Consider the following 15,779-nt stretch of genomic DNA (forward strand, 5'->3'; position numbering starts at 1 on the left):
ATGTTAATAACGTATAACTTTTATCTTTTTGGGGGAAACTCTCCGCAGCCCACCCAAGGATCCGCCCCTGGACTGGTCCAACACTTACTAGAGCTAAAATTCTATCATAAAGGATATGAAAGGACATGTTCGATTGGGATGCAAGTTTACCACATTTTATATGCATGGCAAGGTTAGCATTTTGAAATGATTTTGTTTATTTAATTAAGGATGACGTCATCACTTGTACTTTAAGACTCGCGTCGCCATTTTGAAAATGCTCACAGTGCCCAAATTAAAATTTTCTTCTGTAGCCTTACTTGCGCACTTATTATCAGTAACAAAAAACAGAGATTATCTCATGACAAGAACAACCCTCAAAGCTCAACGTAGAAGACAGTTACTTGATAAATTGATTGTTTAAGGTCCGTATCCAGCTCTTCAGTAATTGCTCAAGAAAATTCCTTATTTCTTGAGCTGTTGTCAATTTTGACAGCTGGTTGCGCATGGTGAATGATCCTTATTAGAAGAGCAAGAGAAAATAAACAAAGAAAATAAACTTAGGTGTGTATATATATAAATATTTTCATTGAAATTTAAGGAATATGAATGAAGATTGGGAAGTTCTATACAAAATTTCAAAATGAACTTTATTTCACAATAATAATTGAATAATGATTACTTTCATTTTCCCTCATGAAAACAGGATTGCCATATACGCATTTTATTGAAAAAATATATTAAAAATTAGTATTACATTTATTTAGAGTTGCATACTAGCACAAGAAAATTCACCATATTAAACTTCATGGACCATTTCTTAAGCGCTTTTTTATATGAAGTTTTTACATTAATTGAGAGCTGGATACTAAGCTTTATGTCAGATAAGGCCAATTTTGATCAAAAAGGCAAAATTTTTGTATGCGGAGTGAATGAAATCTAGAAATAATCCGCGAGACGGAACTTCACCCACAAGAGCCACTGTATGGTGAGCAGTTTAATCAAGGTTTATTGTCGAGCCATATTGTTTTTATTGGGCACCGTTATTTAAAGATGTTGAGTGTGTTTTTTACCCAAAACTGTGCCGAAGACGTAATAATTTCAATAGCGTTTGGTTCCAGCAAGATGGAGCGACTACACTGCACGGGTCTGGTTATAGCGGAGCTCCTACGAAAATGTTAAAACAAATTAATATCAAGAAACTCCACTTTTCACTTGACCTCTTCTGCACCAGACTTTTTATAATTCAAAATTTTATTTTTGTCAAGCAAGAGGCGTATAAAGCAAAACTCAGAAATCTGACTGAATTGAATCATTCCATTAAATTGATAATTCTTTCAGTCCTAATTTCAACCCTTCAGGACGCAATGAATAATTTTTTAAATGCCTCTTATGCATGACAGAGGTCATGTACAGTCCATAAATTTTAATAATAAGTATATATATGAATTAAATATATTTGCTGTACAGTATTAATGTAATGTTATTATGGGTTGGTTTTGTAGCACGATTCGTGCGTCACCTTTTATTTTCGCCAATCGGATTTGCACCATACAACAATTAGTACAAAGCATACAATAGCGTTACGTTTCCAGGGCCATGAATCCAGATGACCTCCTATAAAAGGGCGCTAAACAAAAGGAATCCATATGGTCAAGTCCTTGGATCCATTGTCATCAATTTTTGGACAACATTGAATCTTCCCAGCCGCAACCACGCGCGTATCATATCTTTCTGCCAGGAACTCATCAAAAGGTCTTGCATATCTTTTGAGCTTGGTTCATACCGAACATATTGTTTTCGCCTAAAAAGATATAAACGCGTTCGAAGCGAATTTTTGTATGCATATTAAAATTTGTAAAATTAACAAAGTCACAGTTCACAACTGCAGATATTCCAACGTAAAACTCAGTTGCTCATACGCCTGGTTCAAAAAGCGAAGCGCTGGCCAGAAATCGTGGCTTTGAAGAAGAATAACTAATACTAAGAAACAATTAAAGAAATACATTTGCTGCTACTGTTCTCTTGCTAGGGCATTAACTTGGCACAGGGGATTGCAGTAGTAAAGGGGACATGTGAACAAAAAAAGGAAGCTCTAAGTTCGGGTGCAACCGAACATTTTATACTCTTACAACTTGCAATAATCAAACTCAGGGAATTCTTAGAACAGAACAACTGATTTTATATACAGTATGCCAAGAGTGAGTTTATATTACGTGTAAAACAAAACATAGTTTTTCAATTACAGTAGCAAAATATATTGATTTTTACTTCAATTTAATTTACTTTTTTCATTTATATTACATAGAGTATAAAACAAAACAAATTCAATTCATTAATTTTTGTTAGTGTCAAGAAACTCGTTTCACAAATGATGAAACGGGCTGTTATATTAAATATCGTCACCTAAAATGCAACATAACGTATTGTTACAAAAAGTAGTATTAAGTTGTATTCGTATTGCTATATGAATCCCTTATTATGAACAATAGCTGTAGGTATATGGAATAGCATTTGTCTTGTTGTAGACATCTGGCGCCGCACTGTCTGCTTGTCTACTTGAACAATTGCTGAGTCTGGCGCCGCGGCTGTCTGCTTGCGTCTGGCGCCGTATAGCATTATGTTCTGGTAATTTCCAGACGCAATATTCTAGAAGGACACGTCGGCATCAGCGAGAAGTGCGTGGCTATATAAGCCGTGGCAGCGCCAACGTAATCAATCAGTGCTAAGAGTAAACTGCTATAGTGTAGACGAGTTGTGAAATAAAGAGTTGTTGAATTAAATTAAACAGTGTTGATTTTATTTGTCAATCCAGAGATACGAACCTAACAAAGTAAACTAGCAAGCAGTAAATTCGTAACAATTGGTGTCAGAAGTGGGATTGTCAAATAATCCAAATTCAAGATGGTTAAATTCGGAGAATTGAGAATTCAGCAATTAAAAAAGGAACTGGAGGAGCGTAATTTGCCGATAAGCGGGCAAAAGGCGGATCTGCAGGCACGATTACGTGAAGCAATGGAAGCGGATGGAATTAATGTGGACGAGTTCGAATTTGTTGGGCCAGAAACTTCTACAAAGGTAGAAGAAAAAGTAGAAGAACAACGAACATCATCGAGTGTGGACATGAACATGCTGTTAGTGGCTATACAGAAAATAGCTGAAAATGCAGTGCAAACAGGAAATCGTCTGGCACAGCAAATAGGTGAAAATGCAGAAAAGGCAGTGCAAACAGAAAATCGTCTGGCACAGCAAATGACGCAAATAGCTGAAAATACATCACAGTTAGAGTCTCGCCTTACACAACAAATAACTGAAAATAATACGCAGTTAGAAAAGCGTTTGGTACAACAGATTACAGAAAGTAATACACAAGTGCAACAGAAAGTTTCAAAATTGGAAGACGAATTAAGCACGTTAAAAAATGACGAAGAAAATTTGAAATCAGAAGTTCTTCATTTGAGTAATCGGATGCGAGAACTGCAACTGCATGGCCCTGCACTATCAACAAATAATCCAAGATTGAAGGCACCCACATTCGATGGAAGTATTCCATTTCAAATTTTCAAACTTCAGTTTGAAAAGACAGCAATGGCCAATAACTGGAATGCAGCGGACAAAGTAGCGTCCTTGTTTGTATCATTGAAAGGACCTGCGGCAGAAATCCTTCAGACTATTCCAGACTGTGAACGGGACAACTATGAGGCATTGATGAGTGCGATAGAAAGACAATATGGTAGTGAGCACCGGAAACAAATATACCAGATCGAACTGCAAAATAGGGGTCAGAAAATGAACGAGTCATTGCAAGAGTTCGCAACTGAAATAGAACGACTGGCTCATTTGGCAAATGCAGATGCACCTATGGATTACATTGAGAGGGTAAAAATTCAAAGCTTCATAAATGGAATTCGTGATGTGGACACCAAACGCGCCACATATGCATTGCCAAAAAGAACGTTTGCTGAAACGGTTTCGCACACCCTCACACAGGAAACAGCTTCTCTACTAAGTAAATCAGCACACAAAGTACAAAGGGTTGAAATGGAACAACCGGCGCTGATGGAAGAAATATTGAAGACTCTGAAGACAATTGCTGCACCGCGAGTAAATACAACAGGAAGATGTTTCAACTGTGGAAAAGCGGGTCACTTTGCCCGAAATTGCAATATAAAAGTAAATCCATCAGAACGGAAACAACCAACAGATAACGAGGACAGAGCATCCACATCTCACAAGTCGTTAAACTAAAACGGAACCGTTCAAAGGGGCGTGAGCTGGTTCCCACAACTATTTGCCCCGCCATCTCGATATCACAAATAGGTCGCCATGACAACAATCTTACTATCAACGGCATCGTAAATGGACGACTGTCAACGCTTACTTTGGATACTGGTGCCACACATTCAATTATCCGACCGGATGTGGAAAGAGGAACGGTTGAACCATTAGTCGGTTGCAAGCTTCGAACGGCCACCGGAGAGGAAGCAGCTGTCGCGGGAAAAGTGTTTTGCGAAGTGATGATTGGTACCCTGGAAGTTAATCACACCTTCATCGTAGCAGAAATCACGGATGAAATTATAATGGGAGTAGATTTCATGATTGATCACGGGGTTACTTTGGATTTAAACAAGCAAATGCTGTTTTGCCAGAACATGGAGATGCCTATAAACACCGGATATGTGACCAACGTTGAAAGTAAGAGGGTGATTATTGATGATAATCAGAGTATTCCACCAAAATCTGAAGCGATTGTATGGGCTAAAGTGAATGGAGGAGGTGGGACTGAAGAGTTGTGGATTGTGGAACCAACAAAAATAGATACACCCATATTGGTAGGAAGAACGCTTGTGAAAACTAGAGAAGACGCCACCATTCCGGTCAGAGTAGTGAATGAATTCAACACGCCTATAAGTCTGAAGAAAGGAGCAGTAATTGGACAGTGCCAGAATATAAGTGCAATAGCACGATGCGAACGGTCACAACAGAAGCCTACTGCATGGAAATGAAAAATTAAAAGCAGAAAAACTATTAGAAAAATACGCATCCATATTTGCAAACGAAGGAAACACAGGAAGAACCGACATTGTCGAACATCGCATAAATACTGGAGACGCTAAACCAATCCGACAAGCTCCGCGTAGGGTTCCATTAGCAAAACGTGAGGATGCTAACAAAATTATTGAAGACATGCACAAAAACGGTGTAATCGAACCTTCAATAAGTCCATGGAGCTCACCTATCGTGTTAGTTAAAAAGAAAGATGGTAGCACCCGTTTCTGCGTAGATTATAGGAAGTTGAATGATGTCACAAAGAAAGACAGTTATCCTCTACCGAGAATCGACGATACATTAGACAGCTTGTCTGGAGCGAAATGGTTTTCTACATTAGATCTACAAAGTGGATATTGGCAAGTCGAGATTGATGAACGTGACCATGAAAAGACCGCTTTCAGTATGGGCGACGGACTATGGGAATTCTCTGTGATGCCATTTGGGTTATGTAATGCGCCTGCAACGTTTGAGCGACTGATGGAACATGTGTTAAAAGGAAGACATGTTTGGTGTATCTTGATGACATTATCATCATGGGAAAAAGTTTTGACGATCATCTGAAAAATCTAGAGGAAGTCTTTCAACGAATAGCATCAGCCGGATTACGCTTGAATCCCAAAAAGTGTTCATTATGGAAGAAGCAGGTCACATATCTCGGACATAAAGTGTCAACTGAGGGGATTCACACCGAGGAAGGAAAAATAAAAGCAGTCAAAGATTGGCCTCGACCCACCAACATACATGAACTCCGCAGCTTCCTTGGCTTATGCACGTATTACCGCCGTTTTGTACTTGGATTTGCGAACGTGGCTAGAAGTTTACATGATTTAACAAAGAAGAATCGCCCGTTTGTATGGCAGTTGGAACAAGAAAAAGCGTTTGAGCAGCTTAAAGAACTACTTTGTACGGCGCCGATGTTGGCTTATCCAATACCTGGAAAGTAATTCATCCTGGATACAGATGCGAGCGCTTATGGAATTGGAGGTGTCCTGTCTCAGCTCATCGACGGGCAAGAAAGAGTAATTGGGTATTACAGCAGAGTGCTCGGGAAACCAGAGAAAAACTACTGTGTGACGCGAAAAGAACTACTAGCTGTGGTGGAATGTGTAAAACATTTCTACAAGTATTTGTATGGACAACGATTCTTGCTGAGGACTGATCATGCAGCATTAAAATGGTTATTACAGTTTAAGAATCCGGAAGGCCAAATTGACGGAACATCGAAAGGGGACTCACCACAAAAATGCGGATGCATTATCACGTCGCCCTTGTCCACTGGAATGTAAACATTGCTCCAAATCAGAAGGAAAAGAAGGTATAATCGACGTGCGATTACTGAACATAGAACCTGAAGATGATTGGACTCCTCACCGCGTCAGAATCAATCAGCTGGAGGACCCTGATCTTGCAAAGCTGATAATAGCCAAAGAAAATGGGGTACGACCACCAAAGGAACAAATAAGTAACGAGAGTCCAACGGCAAAAGCATATTGGGCCCAACAGAACAGCATAAACCTCGTTAATGGATACCTTCATCGTACCTGGGAAAGCGAAGATGGCAAACAGTCTCGTCTGCTGATCATAGTGCCGAAGTCCATGATCCCGAAAGTGTTGAAAGAATATCACAATGGACCTAGTGGAGGGCACCTTGGAATTACAAAAACTATAGAGAAGATTAAACAACGGTTCTACTGGATCGGTTGTCGAGATTCCATAGCAGAATGGATAAGTAATTGCGTAGAGTGCATGGCAGCTAAAGGTTCTAAAACCAAAAGTCGCGGTAGGCTACAACAGTACAACGTGGGATCACCATTTGAACGAGTCGCAATGGATGTTGCAGGTCCGTTCCCAACCAGTACGGCCGGAAACAAATATTTACTGGTTATCATGGACTATTTCAGTAAATGGCCAGAAGTATATGCCTTATCAAACCAAGAAGCGAAGACAGTAGCCGAAGCGTTTGTAGAAAATTGGATAACAAGGTTCGGAGTGCCCGTCGAATTACACTCAGATCAAGGCAGAAATTTTGAATCTTCCATTTTCCAAGAAGTCTGTACATTATTGGGCATCCACAAGACACGGACAACAGCGTTACACCCACAATCAGATGGGATGGTAGAGAGATTCAACCGAACGCTCGAAGAACATCTGCGGAAAATCGTTGATAAAGACCAACGGAATTGGGACAAGTGCATCCAGATGTTCCTGCTGGCGTATCGTTCAGCGAAGCACGAGACAACTGGTTACACGCCAGCAAAGATTATTTTCGGATCTGATCTGCGACTCCCTGCTGATCTTAAGTTTGGAACGAATCCTACAGCTGTAAGAAATGATGGAGATTATTGTTCTGCCTTAAAGGAAGAAATGAATGAATTGCATCTAATGGTAAGACAGCATACGCATCTGATGAGCAATAAGATGAAGGACCGGTTCGATCAAGCGGCAAATTTAAAAGGTTTTGAAGAAGGTGATCTGGTCCTGTTATACAATCCACTTCGAAAGAAAGGCTTGTCCCCGAAACTGCAGACAGCCTGGGAAGGACCTTATATGGTGATGAAACGACTTAATGACGTGGTATACCGCATACAAAGAAATGGAAAAGCACGATGTAAAATGAAAGTAGTACATTTGGAGAGGCTCGCCCCATTTGGTTCAAGAGGATTTGTGCCTAATCGGGACGATTAGGCTTTAGTGGAGGGCAGTGTTACAAAAGTAGTATTAAGTTGTATTTGTATTGCTATATACATCCCTTATTATGAACAATAGCTGTAGGTATATGGAATAGCATTTGTCTTGTTGTAGACATCTGGCGCCGCACTGTCTGCTTTTCTACTTAAACAATTGCTGAGTCGGGCGCCGCGGCTGTCTGTTTGCGTCTGGCGCCGTATAGCATTATGTTCTGGTAATTTCCAGACGCGATATTCTAGAAGGACACGTCGGCATCAGCGAGAAGTGCGTGGCTATATAAGCCGTGGCAGCGCCAACGTAATCAACCAGTGCTAAGAGTAAACTGCTATAGTGTAGACGAGTTGTAAAATAAAGAGATTTAGTTGAAGTGAATTAAACGGCTTTTGGTTTCATTTGTCAATCCTAAGATACGATCCCAGTAAAGTAAAACTAGCAAGGAGTAAATTCGTAACAATATGTATAAAACGAAAGTGTATCAGCGAGGATGTTATTTTATTATAAATTTTACAAATATTTTATTATAAATTTTGTGTTTATTTTAATAATATATAATAACAAAATTATAAAATTAAATGTTATAAATATTGGAAGTTTTATTAAAAAAAAAAATGTTAACATGCGGGCGGCGAGAATTCAATGCCGAAGATGATTTTATTTTGTTGGCGATCAAGTCTCCGGGCATCGAAGTCAAAATGTATAATAGCGGTAGAGGAGCGTAGATGTCGACCCGGCGTAGTGTTTTAGCGAGACTTGGTAGCGAAGATAGTAGCGTGAGGAATCGACGCGGCGGAGTGTCTATGCGCAAGTTTATGGTCGAATAAAGTCAGCTTCCCCGTTGTCCATTGCTTTTGTTAGTTGGGTTGGTGCGATTGTATTGGTGTTCTTTTGTAGTGGCATCCTGTGGTAAATTGCACTGTTGCATTAGGATGCGCCAGTTTTACCGAGTAGAGGGGGGTGGATGCTTAACTCATTTAAACAAAAACTTTTAATTTTTATACAAATTTAAATTGATCATACGATATTTTGTTTCAGAAATGAAAATTCAAAATAACGTAATACACTTTATTTTTCTTTAGTTATTATCTAAAATATACTTATGGTTTCGTGTTAATTTAGATTTGAAAATTTTCTTTTAATATCTCAAGTGGGTTTCTTTTTATACGGTTTTTTGTTTCTCCTATTAACCTACGAAAAGTGATGTTACGTTGTTTTGCATTTCAGGTGACGCTATACAAGTACTAAATAATAATTTGGCTTTAATATACATATGTACAATTGATATTACGTACGATAACCTTTATTATTGATAACACATTGCAGTCTTTTTTGTTTGTGGAATGAATTAAATTTTCCATATCGTAGTTGCTGGGTATATTCCCGTAATATTCTGCCACTCCTCCAGAAGTGCGGTTTAAGTGTTGTCATGTTCTTTGGCTGCCTTTTAACGACTTGTTTCTTCAAATACGCCCACAAGTTTTCTATGGAGTTTAACGGTCTCTGAACAGGTACTCTTCCGTAGTTATATATGGTCAATATCTGTACGTTATACTCCTTGTGTTTAGAATAGTTTTCTTAACAAAATTGAAATTTGGCTTGCGAAGTGGTGTTTTAGGTGACACCTACAACTATTAGGTGAACAAAACTATTATACTCTGTACCAATATATTGGAAGGGCATAAAAAAGAAACAAAACTGAATTGGCTTTGTTTAACTTGAAAACAAACAATTTGCCTCCCATATGCCAAAAAATATGTTTGACATGTGGTTCGATTGAGTAATTTCACCCATTGCACGATTTATATTTCTTAATAAATAAGCAATGGTTAAGTAAAATATGTACAAGTGTATAAAATTCTTTGAGTGTTTACTTAACAGTTGTAGGTGTCACCTAAAACTAATGGAGATAGGAATAGGGTTAAATATATTAATGATGAGGATAAAGAGGCGAGTTCACATCCGTGCGATTGTCTGACTGTCCCTCCGTCCGTTCATGCAAGGTGTAATTTGACTAAAAATTGAGACATCATAATGCAGGCCCGTAGCCAGCTTTTCATTTCGGAGGGGGCTGAAGTAAAAACATATATAAACTTTGAATTTTCTGTTTATTAAAAAAAAACAATATAAATTCATATACGTATTACTTAAATTATTTGGTAGTTGTAACTTAAATAAGTAATATTTTTCTTTTCTTCTTGTTTGCCATATCATTAATTACTTCATCTGGATCTATTTTAATATCCCAGTGCACTGCAATAACAGCAAGTGCACTCAGCCGCTCATTGCCCATCACACTGCGTGGTAAAGTTTTTATTCTTTTTAAGGTTGAAGAAGTTCTTTCGAAGGAAGCGGTCCTCACTGGAAGAGTTGGTAAAATTGTAAGCAGGTAGTGAATATTTTTAAAATACGTTGCATCGCAATGTTGCAGTAATTTCAACACTTCTATGGTTGGATCTATTGTTGATAAGCTGGCACACCACAATCGATACTCTGATTTTAATGCTGTCATTGATATTTGCTCCTCGAAGTAAATAGTTAAATTTTTTAATTCTTCGGCATTATCAATTGCAGCAAAACCTGGGAGTAGAATTTGAAATGACGAGAGTATATCCTCATTCACTAATAAACGTTCTGTCATGTTTTGAATCAGAGCATCAACGCATGGAATAAATATTGTAACTCTGAAGTGGCTTTCAGGGGTTGTGCAAGGTGGATTAGCACTAGTAGTTTGACGCGAAGTCACTCTAGGCACTACAAGATCTATGTCATAAAGATCTTTAGACATTTGTGATGCTGTTTGGAAAATATCGTTGAAAAAACCATCCGCTGTTTCTCTTATCTGGTGCAGAGTTCTTATTAATTCTTTGGCTAGGTTCATTGCTGATACAAAATCCATAGATTTTTCTTGGAGTTACACAGACAGTGGCAGCGTTAAGCTGAACAATTGCTCACAGACGAATAGACTAAGCAAAAAATCGCTTTTCTCTACCGCTGCTAAGAAGGCTGATGCTTTAGACGAAATGGACCATGTCTTACTCGAAATTATTTCCAAACTTAGTACAATGAATTTGAAAAGCTCCACAAAGCTTATAATGCTTTCATGCCTTTCTATAAACCTTGTTTCACAAAGGCGAACAAGTCGTCTTTTTTTGCTTTCTGGTGCGTGCTTCTGTATAACGTCCTGGAAAGTTCAGCCCTCTAGCCCCCCCCTGGCTACGTGCCTGTCATAATGAGACTTGGTATATATGTATGTTCACTAGAAAGAAAGTAATTACGAGTTCATAGATGATCGTAATCGGACCACTGTTATCTTAGTAAAAGTAAGAAAAGGTATTTTTCTCATAACAGTGCATCTGTGTCTCTAATATGGAAGAATATTTGATCATGCTTTTAGTATTACTCAACGTCAGTTTACACAGCCGTATTTTGCGGGGTTACCAAATTCAGACATCGCAGCATAAAGGCAGCTCCATTACGTGCTGTCAAAATCAGCTTTGAAATCGACGAAAGGTGGATTTGCGTCGTGGTGTGGGTCTCCCTTTTTGTGGATTGGGCAGAGCGCACTTAAATTCCAATCATTGGGCATGCTTTCGTCCGATCATATTTTACAAAGAAGCTGATGCTTGTTCCTTATCAGTTCTTCGCCGCCGTATTTAAATAGCTCGGCCGGCAATCCATCTTTGTTGTTCTTCAGACGGGTAATTGCTATTCGAACTTTTTCATGGTCGGGCAATGGAACGTTCCCTCCGACAGCAATGGCCAATAACTGGAATGCAGCGGACAAAGTAGCGTCCTTGTTTGTATCATTGAAAGGACCTGCGGCAGAAATCCTTCAGACTATTCCAGACTGTGAACGGGACAACTATGAGGCATTGATGAGTGCGATAGAAAGACAATATGGTAGTGAGCACCGGAAACAAATATACCAGATCGAACTGCAAAATAGGGGTCAGAAAATGAACGAGTCATTGCAAGAGTTCGCAACTGAAATAGAACGACTGGCTCATTTGGCAAATGCAGATGCACCTATGGATTACATTGAGAGGGTAAAAATTCAAAGCTTCATAAATGGAATTCGTGATGTGGACACCAAACGCGCCACATATGCATTGCCAAAAAGAACGTTTGCTGAAACGGTTTCGCACACCCTCACACAGGAAACAGCTTCTCTACTAAGTAAATCAGCACACAAAGTACAAAGGGTTGAAATGGAACAACCGGCGCTGATGGAAGAAATATTGAAGACTCTGAAGACAATTGCTGCACCGCGAGTAAATACAACAGGAAGATGTTTCAACTGTGGAAAAGCGGGTCACTTTGCCCGAAATTGCAATATAAAAGTAAATCCATCAGAACGGAAACAACCAACAGATAACGAGGACAGAGCATCCACATCTCACAAGTCGTTAAACTAAAACGGAACCGTTCAAAGGGGCGTGAGCTGGTTCCCACAACTATTTGCCCCGCCATCTCGATATCACAAATAGGTCGCCATGACAACAATCTTACTATCAACGGCATCGTAAATGGACGACTGTCAACGCTTACTTTGGATACTGGTGCCACACATTCAATTATCCGACCGGATGTGGAAAGAGGAACGGTTGAACCATTAGTCGGTTGCAAGCTTCGAACGGCCACCGGAGAGGAAGCAGCTGTCGCGGGAAAAGTGTTTTGCGAAGTGATGATTGGTACCCTGGAAGTTAATCACACCTTCATCGTAGCAGAAATCACGGATGAAATTATAATGGGAGTAGATTTCATGATTGATCACGGGGTTACTTTGGATTTAAACAAGCAAATGCTGTTTTGCCAGAACATGGAGATGCCTATAAACACCGGATATGTGACCAACGTTGAAAGTAAGAGGGTGATTATTGATGATAATCAGAGTATTCCACCAAAATCTGAAGCGATTGTATGGGCTAAAGTGAATGGAGGAGGTGGGACTGAAGAGTTGTGGATTGTGGAACCAACAAAAATAGATACACCCATATTGGTAGGAAGAACGCTTGTGAAAACTAGAGAAGACGCCACCATTCCGGTCAGAGTAGTGAATGAATTCAACACGCCTATAAGTCTGAAGAAAGGAGCAGTAATTGGACAGTGCCAGAATATAAGTGCAATAGCACGATGCGAACGGTCACAACAGAAGCCTACTGCATGGAAATGAAAAATTAAAAGCAGAAAAACTATTAGAAAAATACGCATCCATATTTGCAAACGAAGGAAACACAGGAAGAACCGACATTGTCGAACATCGCATAAATACTGGAGACGCTAAACCAATCCGACAAGCTCCGCGTAGGGTTCCATTAGCAAAACGTGAGGATGCTAACAAAATTATTGAAGACATGCACAAAAACGGTGTAATCGAACCTTCAATAAGTCCATGGAGCTCACCTATCGTGTTAGTTAAAAAGAAAGATGGTAGCACCCGTTTCTGCGTAGATTATAGGAAGTTGAATGATGTCACAAAGAAAGACAGTTATCCTCTACCGAGAATCGACGATACATTAGACAGCTTGTCTGGAGCGAAATGGTTTTCTACATTAGATCTACAAAGTGGATATTGGCAAGTCGAGATTGATGAACGTGACCATGAAAAGACCGCTTTCAGTATGGGCGACGGACTATGGGAATTCTCTGTGATGCCATTTGGGTTATGTAATGCGCCTGCAACGTTTGAGCGACTGATGGAACATGTGTTAAAAGGAAGACATGTTTGGTGTATCTTGATGACATTATCATCATGGGAAAAAGTTTTGACGATCATCTGAAAAATCTAGAGGAAGTCTTTCAACGAATAGCATCAGCCGGATTACGCTTGAATCCCAAAAAGTGTTCATTATGGAAGAAGCAGGTCACATATCTCGGACATAAAGTGTCAACTGAGGGGATTCACACCGAGGAAGGAAAAATAAAAGCAGTCAAAGATTGGCCTCGACCCACCAACATACATGAACTCCGCAGCTTCCTTGGCTTATGCACGTATTACCGCCGTTTTGTACTTGGATTTGCGAACGTGGCTAGAAGTTTACATGATTTAACAAAGAAGAATCGCCCGTTTGTATGGCAGTTGGAACAAGAAAAAGCGTTTGAGCAGCTTAAAGAACTACTTTGTACGGCGCCGATGTTGGCTTATCCAATACCTGGAAAGTAATTCATCCTGGATACAGATGCGAGCGCTTATGGAATTGGAGGTGTCCTGTCTCAGCTCATCGACGGGCAAGAAAGAGTAATTGGGTATTACAGCAGAGTGCTCGGGAAACCAGAGAAAAACTACTGTGTGACGCGAAAAGAACTACTAGCTGTGGTGGAATGTGTAAAACATTTCTACAAGTATTTGTATGGACAACGATTCTTGCTGAGGACTGATCATGCAGCATTAAAATGGTTATTACAGTTTAAGAATCCGGAAGGCCAAATTGACGGAACATCGAAAGGGGACTCACCACAAAAATGCGGATGCATTATCACGTCGCCCTTGTCCACTGGAATGTAAACATTGCTCCAAATCAGAAGGAAAAGAAGGTATAATCGACGTGCGATTACTGAACATAGAACCTGAAGATGATTGGACTCCTCACCGCGTCAGAATCAATCAGCTGGAGGACCCTGATCTTGCAAAGCTGATAATAGCCAAAGAAAATGGGGTACGACCACCAAAGGAACAAATAAGTAACGAGAGTCCAACGGCAAAAGCATATTGGGCCCAACAGAACAGCATAAACCTCGTTAATGGATACCTTCATCGTACCTGGGAAAGCGAAGATGGCAAACAGTCTCGTCTGCTGATCATAGTGCCGAAGTCCATGATCCCGAAAGTGTTGAAAGAATATCACAATGGACCTAGTGGAGGGCACCTTGGAATTACAAAAACTATAGAGAAGATTAAACAACGGTTCTACTGGATCGGTTGTCGAGATTCCATAGCAGAATGGATAAGTAATTGCGTAGAGTGCATGGCAGCTAAAGGTTCTAAAACCAAAAGTCGCGGTAGGCTACAACAGTACAACGTGGGATCACCATTTGAACGAGTCGCAATGGATGTTGCAGGTCCGTTCCCAACCAGTACGGCCGGAAACAAATATTTACTGGTTATCATGGACTATTTCAGTAAATGGCCAGAAGTATATGCCTTATCAAACCAAGAAGCGAAGACAGTAGCCGAAGCGTTTGTAGAAAATTGGATAACAAGGTTCGGAGTGCCCGTCGAATTACACTCAGATCAAGGCAGAAATTTTGAATCTTCCATTTTCCAAGAAGTCTGTACATTATTGGGCATCCACAAGACACGGACAACAGCGTTACACCCACAATCAGATGGGATGGTAGAGAGATTCAACCGAACGCTCGAAGAACATCTGCGGAAAATCGTTGATAAAGACCAACGGAATTGGGACAAGTGCATCCAGATGTTCCTGCTGGCGTATCGTTCAGCGAAGCACGAGACAACTGGTTACACGCCAGCAAAGATTATTTTCGGATCTGATCTGCGACTCCCTGCTGATCTTAAGTTTGGAACGAATCCTACAGCTGTAAGAAATGATGGAGATTATTGTTCTGCCTTAAAGGAAGAAATGAATGAATTGCATCTAATGGTAAGACAGCATACGCATCTGATGAGCAATAAGATGAAGGACCGGTTCGATCAAGCGGCAAATTTAAAAGGTTTTGAAGAAGGTGATCTGGTCCTGTTATACAATCCACTTCGAAAGAAAGGCTTGTCCCCGAAACTGCAGACAGCCTGGGAAGGACCTTATATGGTGATGAAACGACTTAATGACGTGGTATACCGCATACAAAGAAATGGAAAAGCACGATGTAAAATGAAAGTAGTACATTTGGAGAGGCTCGCCCCATTTGGTTCAAGAGGATTTGTGCCTAATCGGGACGATTAGGCTTTAGTGGAGGGCAGTGTTACAAAAGTAGTATTAAGTTGTATTTGTATTGCTATATACATCCCTTATTATGAACAATAGCTGTAGGTATATGGAATAGCATTTGTCTTGTTGTAGACATCTGGCGCCGCACTGTCTGCTTTTCTACTTAAACAATTG

At 39.9% G+C, this 15,779-nt stretch overlaps 1 protein-coding gene across 1 annotated transcript in view; it reads left to right on the plus strand.

Annotated features, from left to right (window-relative positions):
- Positions 1-1,499: 1,499 nt before the first annotated feature.
- Positions 1,500-15,779, plus strand: part of LOC125776636 (uncharacterized) — a 502,262-nt gene continuing 487,982 nt past the window's right edge. The window contains exon 1 of the mRNA XM_049450076.1: positions 1,500-4,811. Within this exon, the coding sequence (XP_049306033.1) occupies positions 2,884-4,227 (1,344 nt within the window). The 5' untranslated portion in view covers positions 1,500-2,883 and the 3' untranslated portion in view covers positions 4,228-4,811. The remainder of the gene's footprint in view (positions 4,812-15,779) is intronic.

Source organism: Bactrocera dorsalis, chromosome 2, assembly GCF_023373825.1.
Source record: "Bactrocera dorsalis isolate Fly_Bdor chromosome 2, ASM2337382v1, whole genome shotgun sequence".
NCBI lineage: Eukaryota > Metazoa > Arthropoda > Insecta > Diptera > Tephritidae > Bactrocera > Bactrocera dorsalis.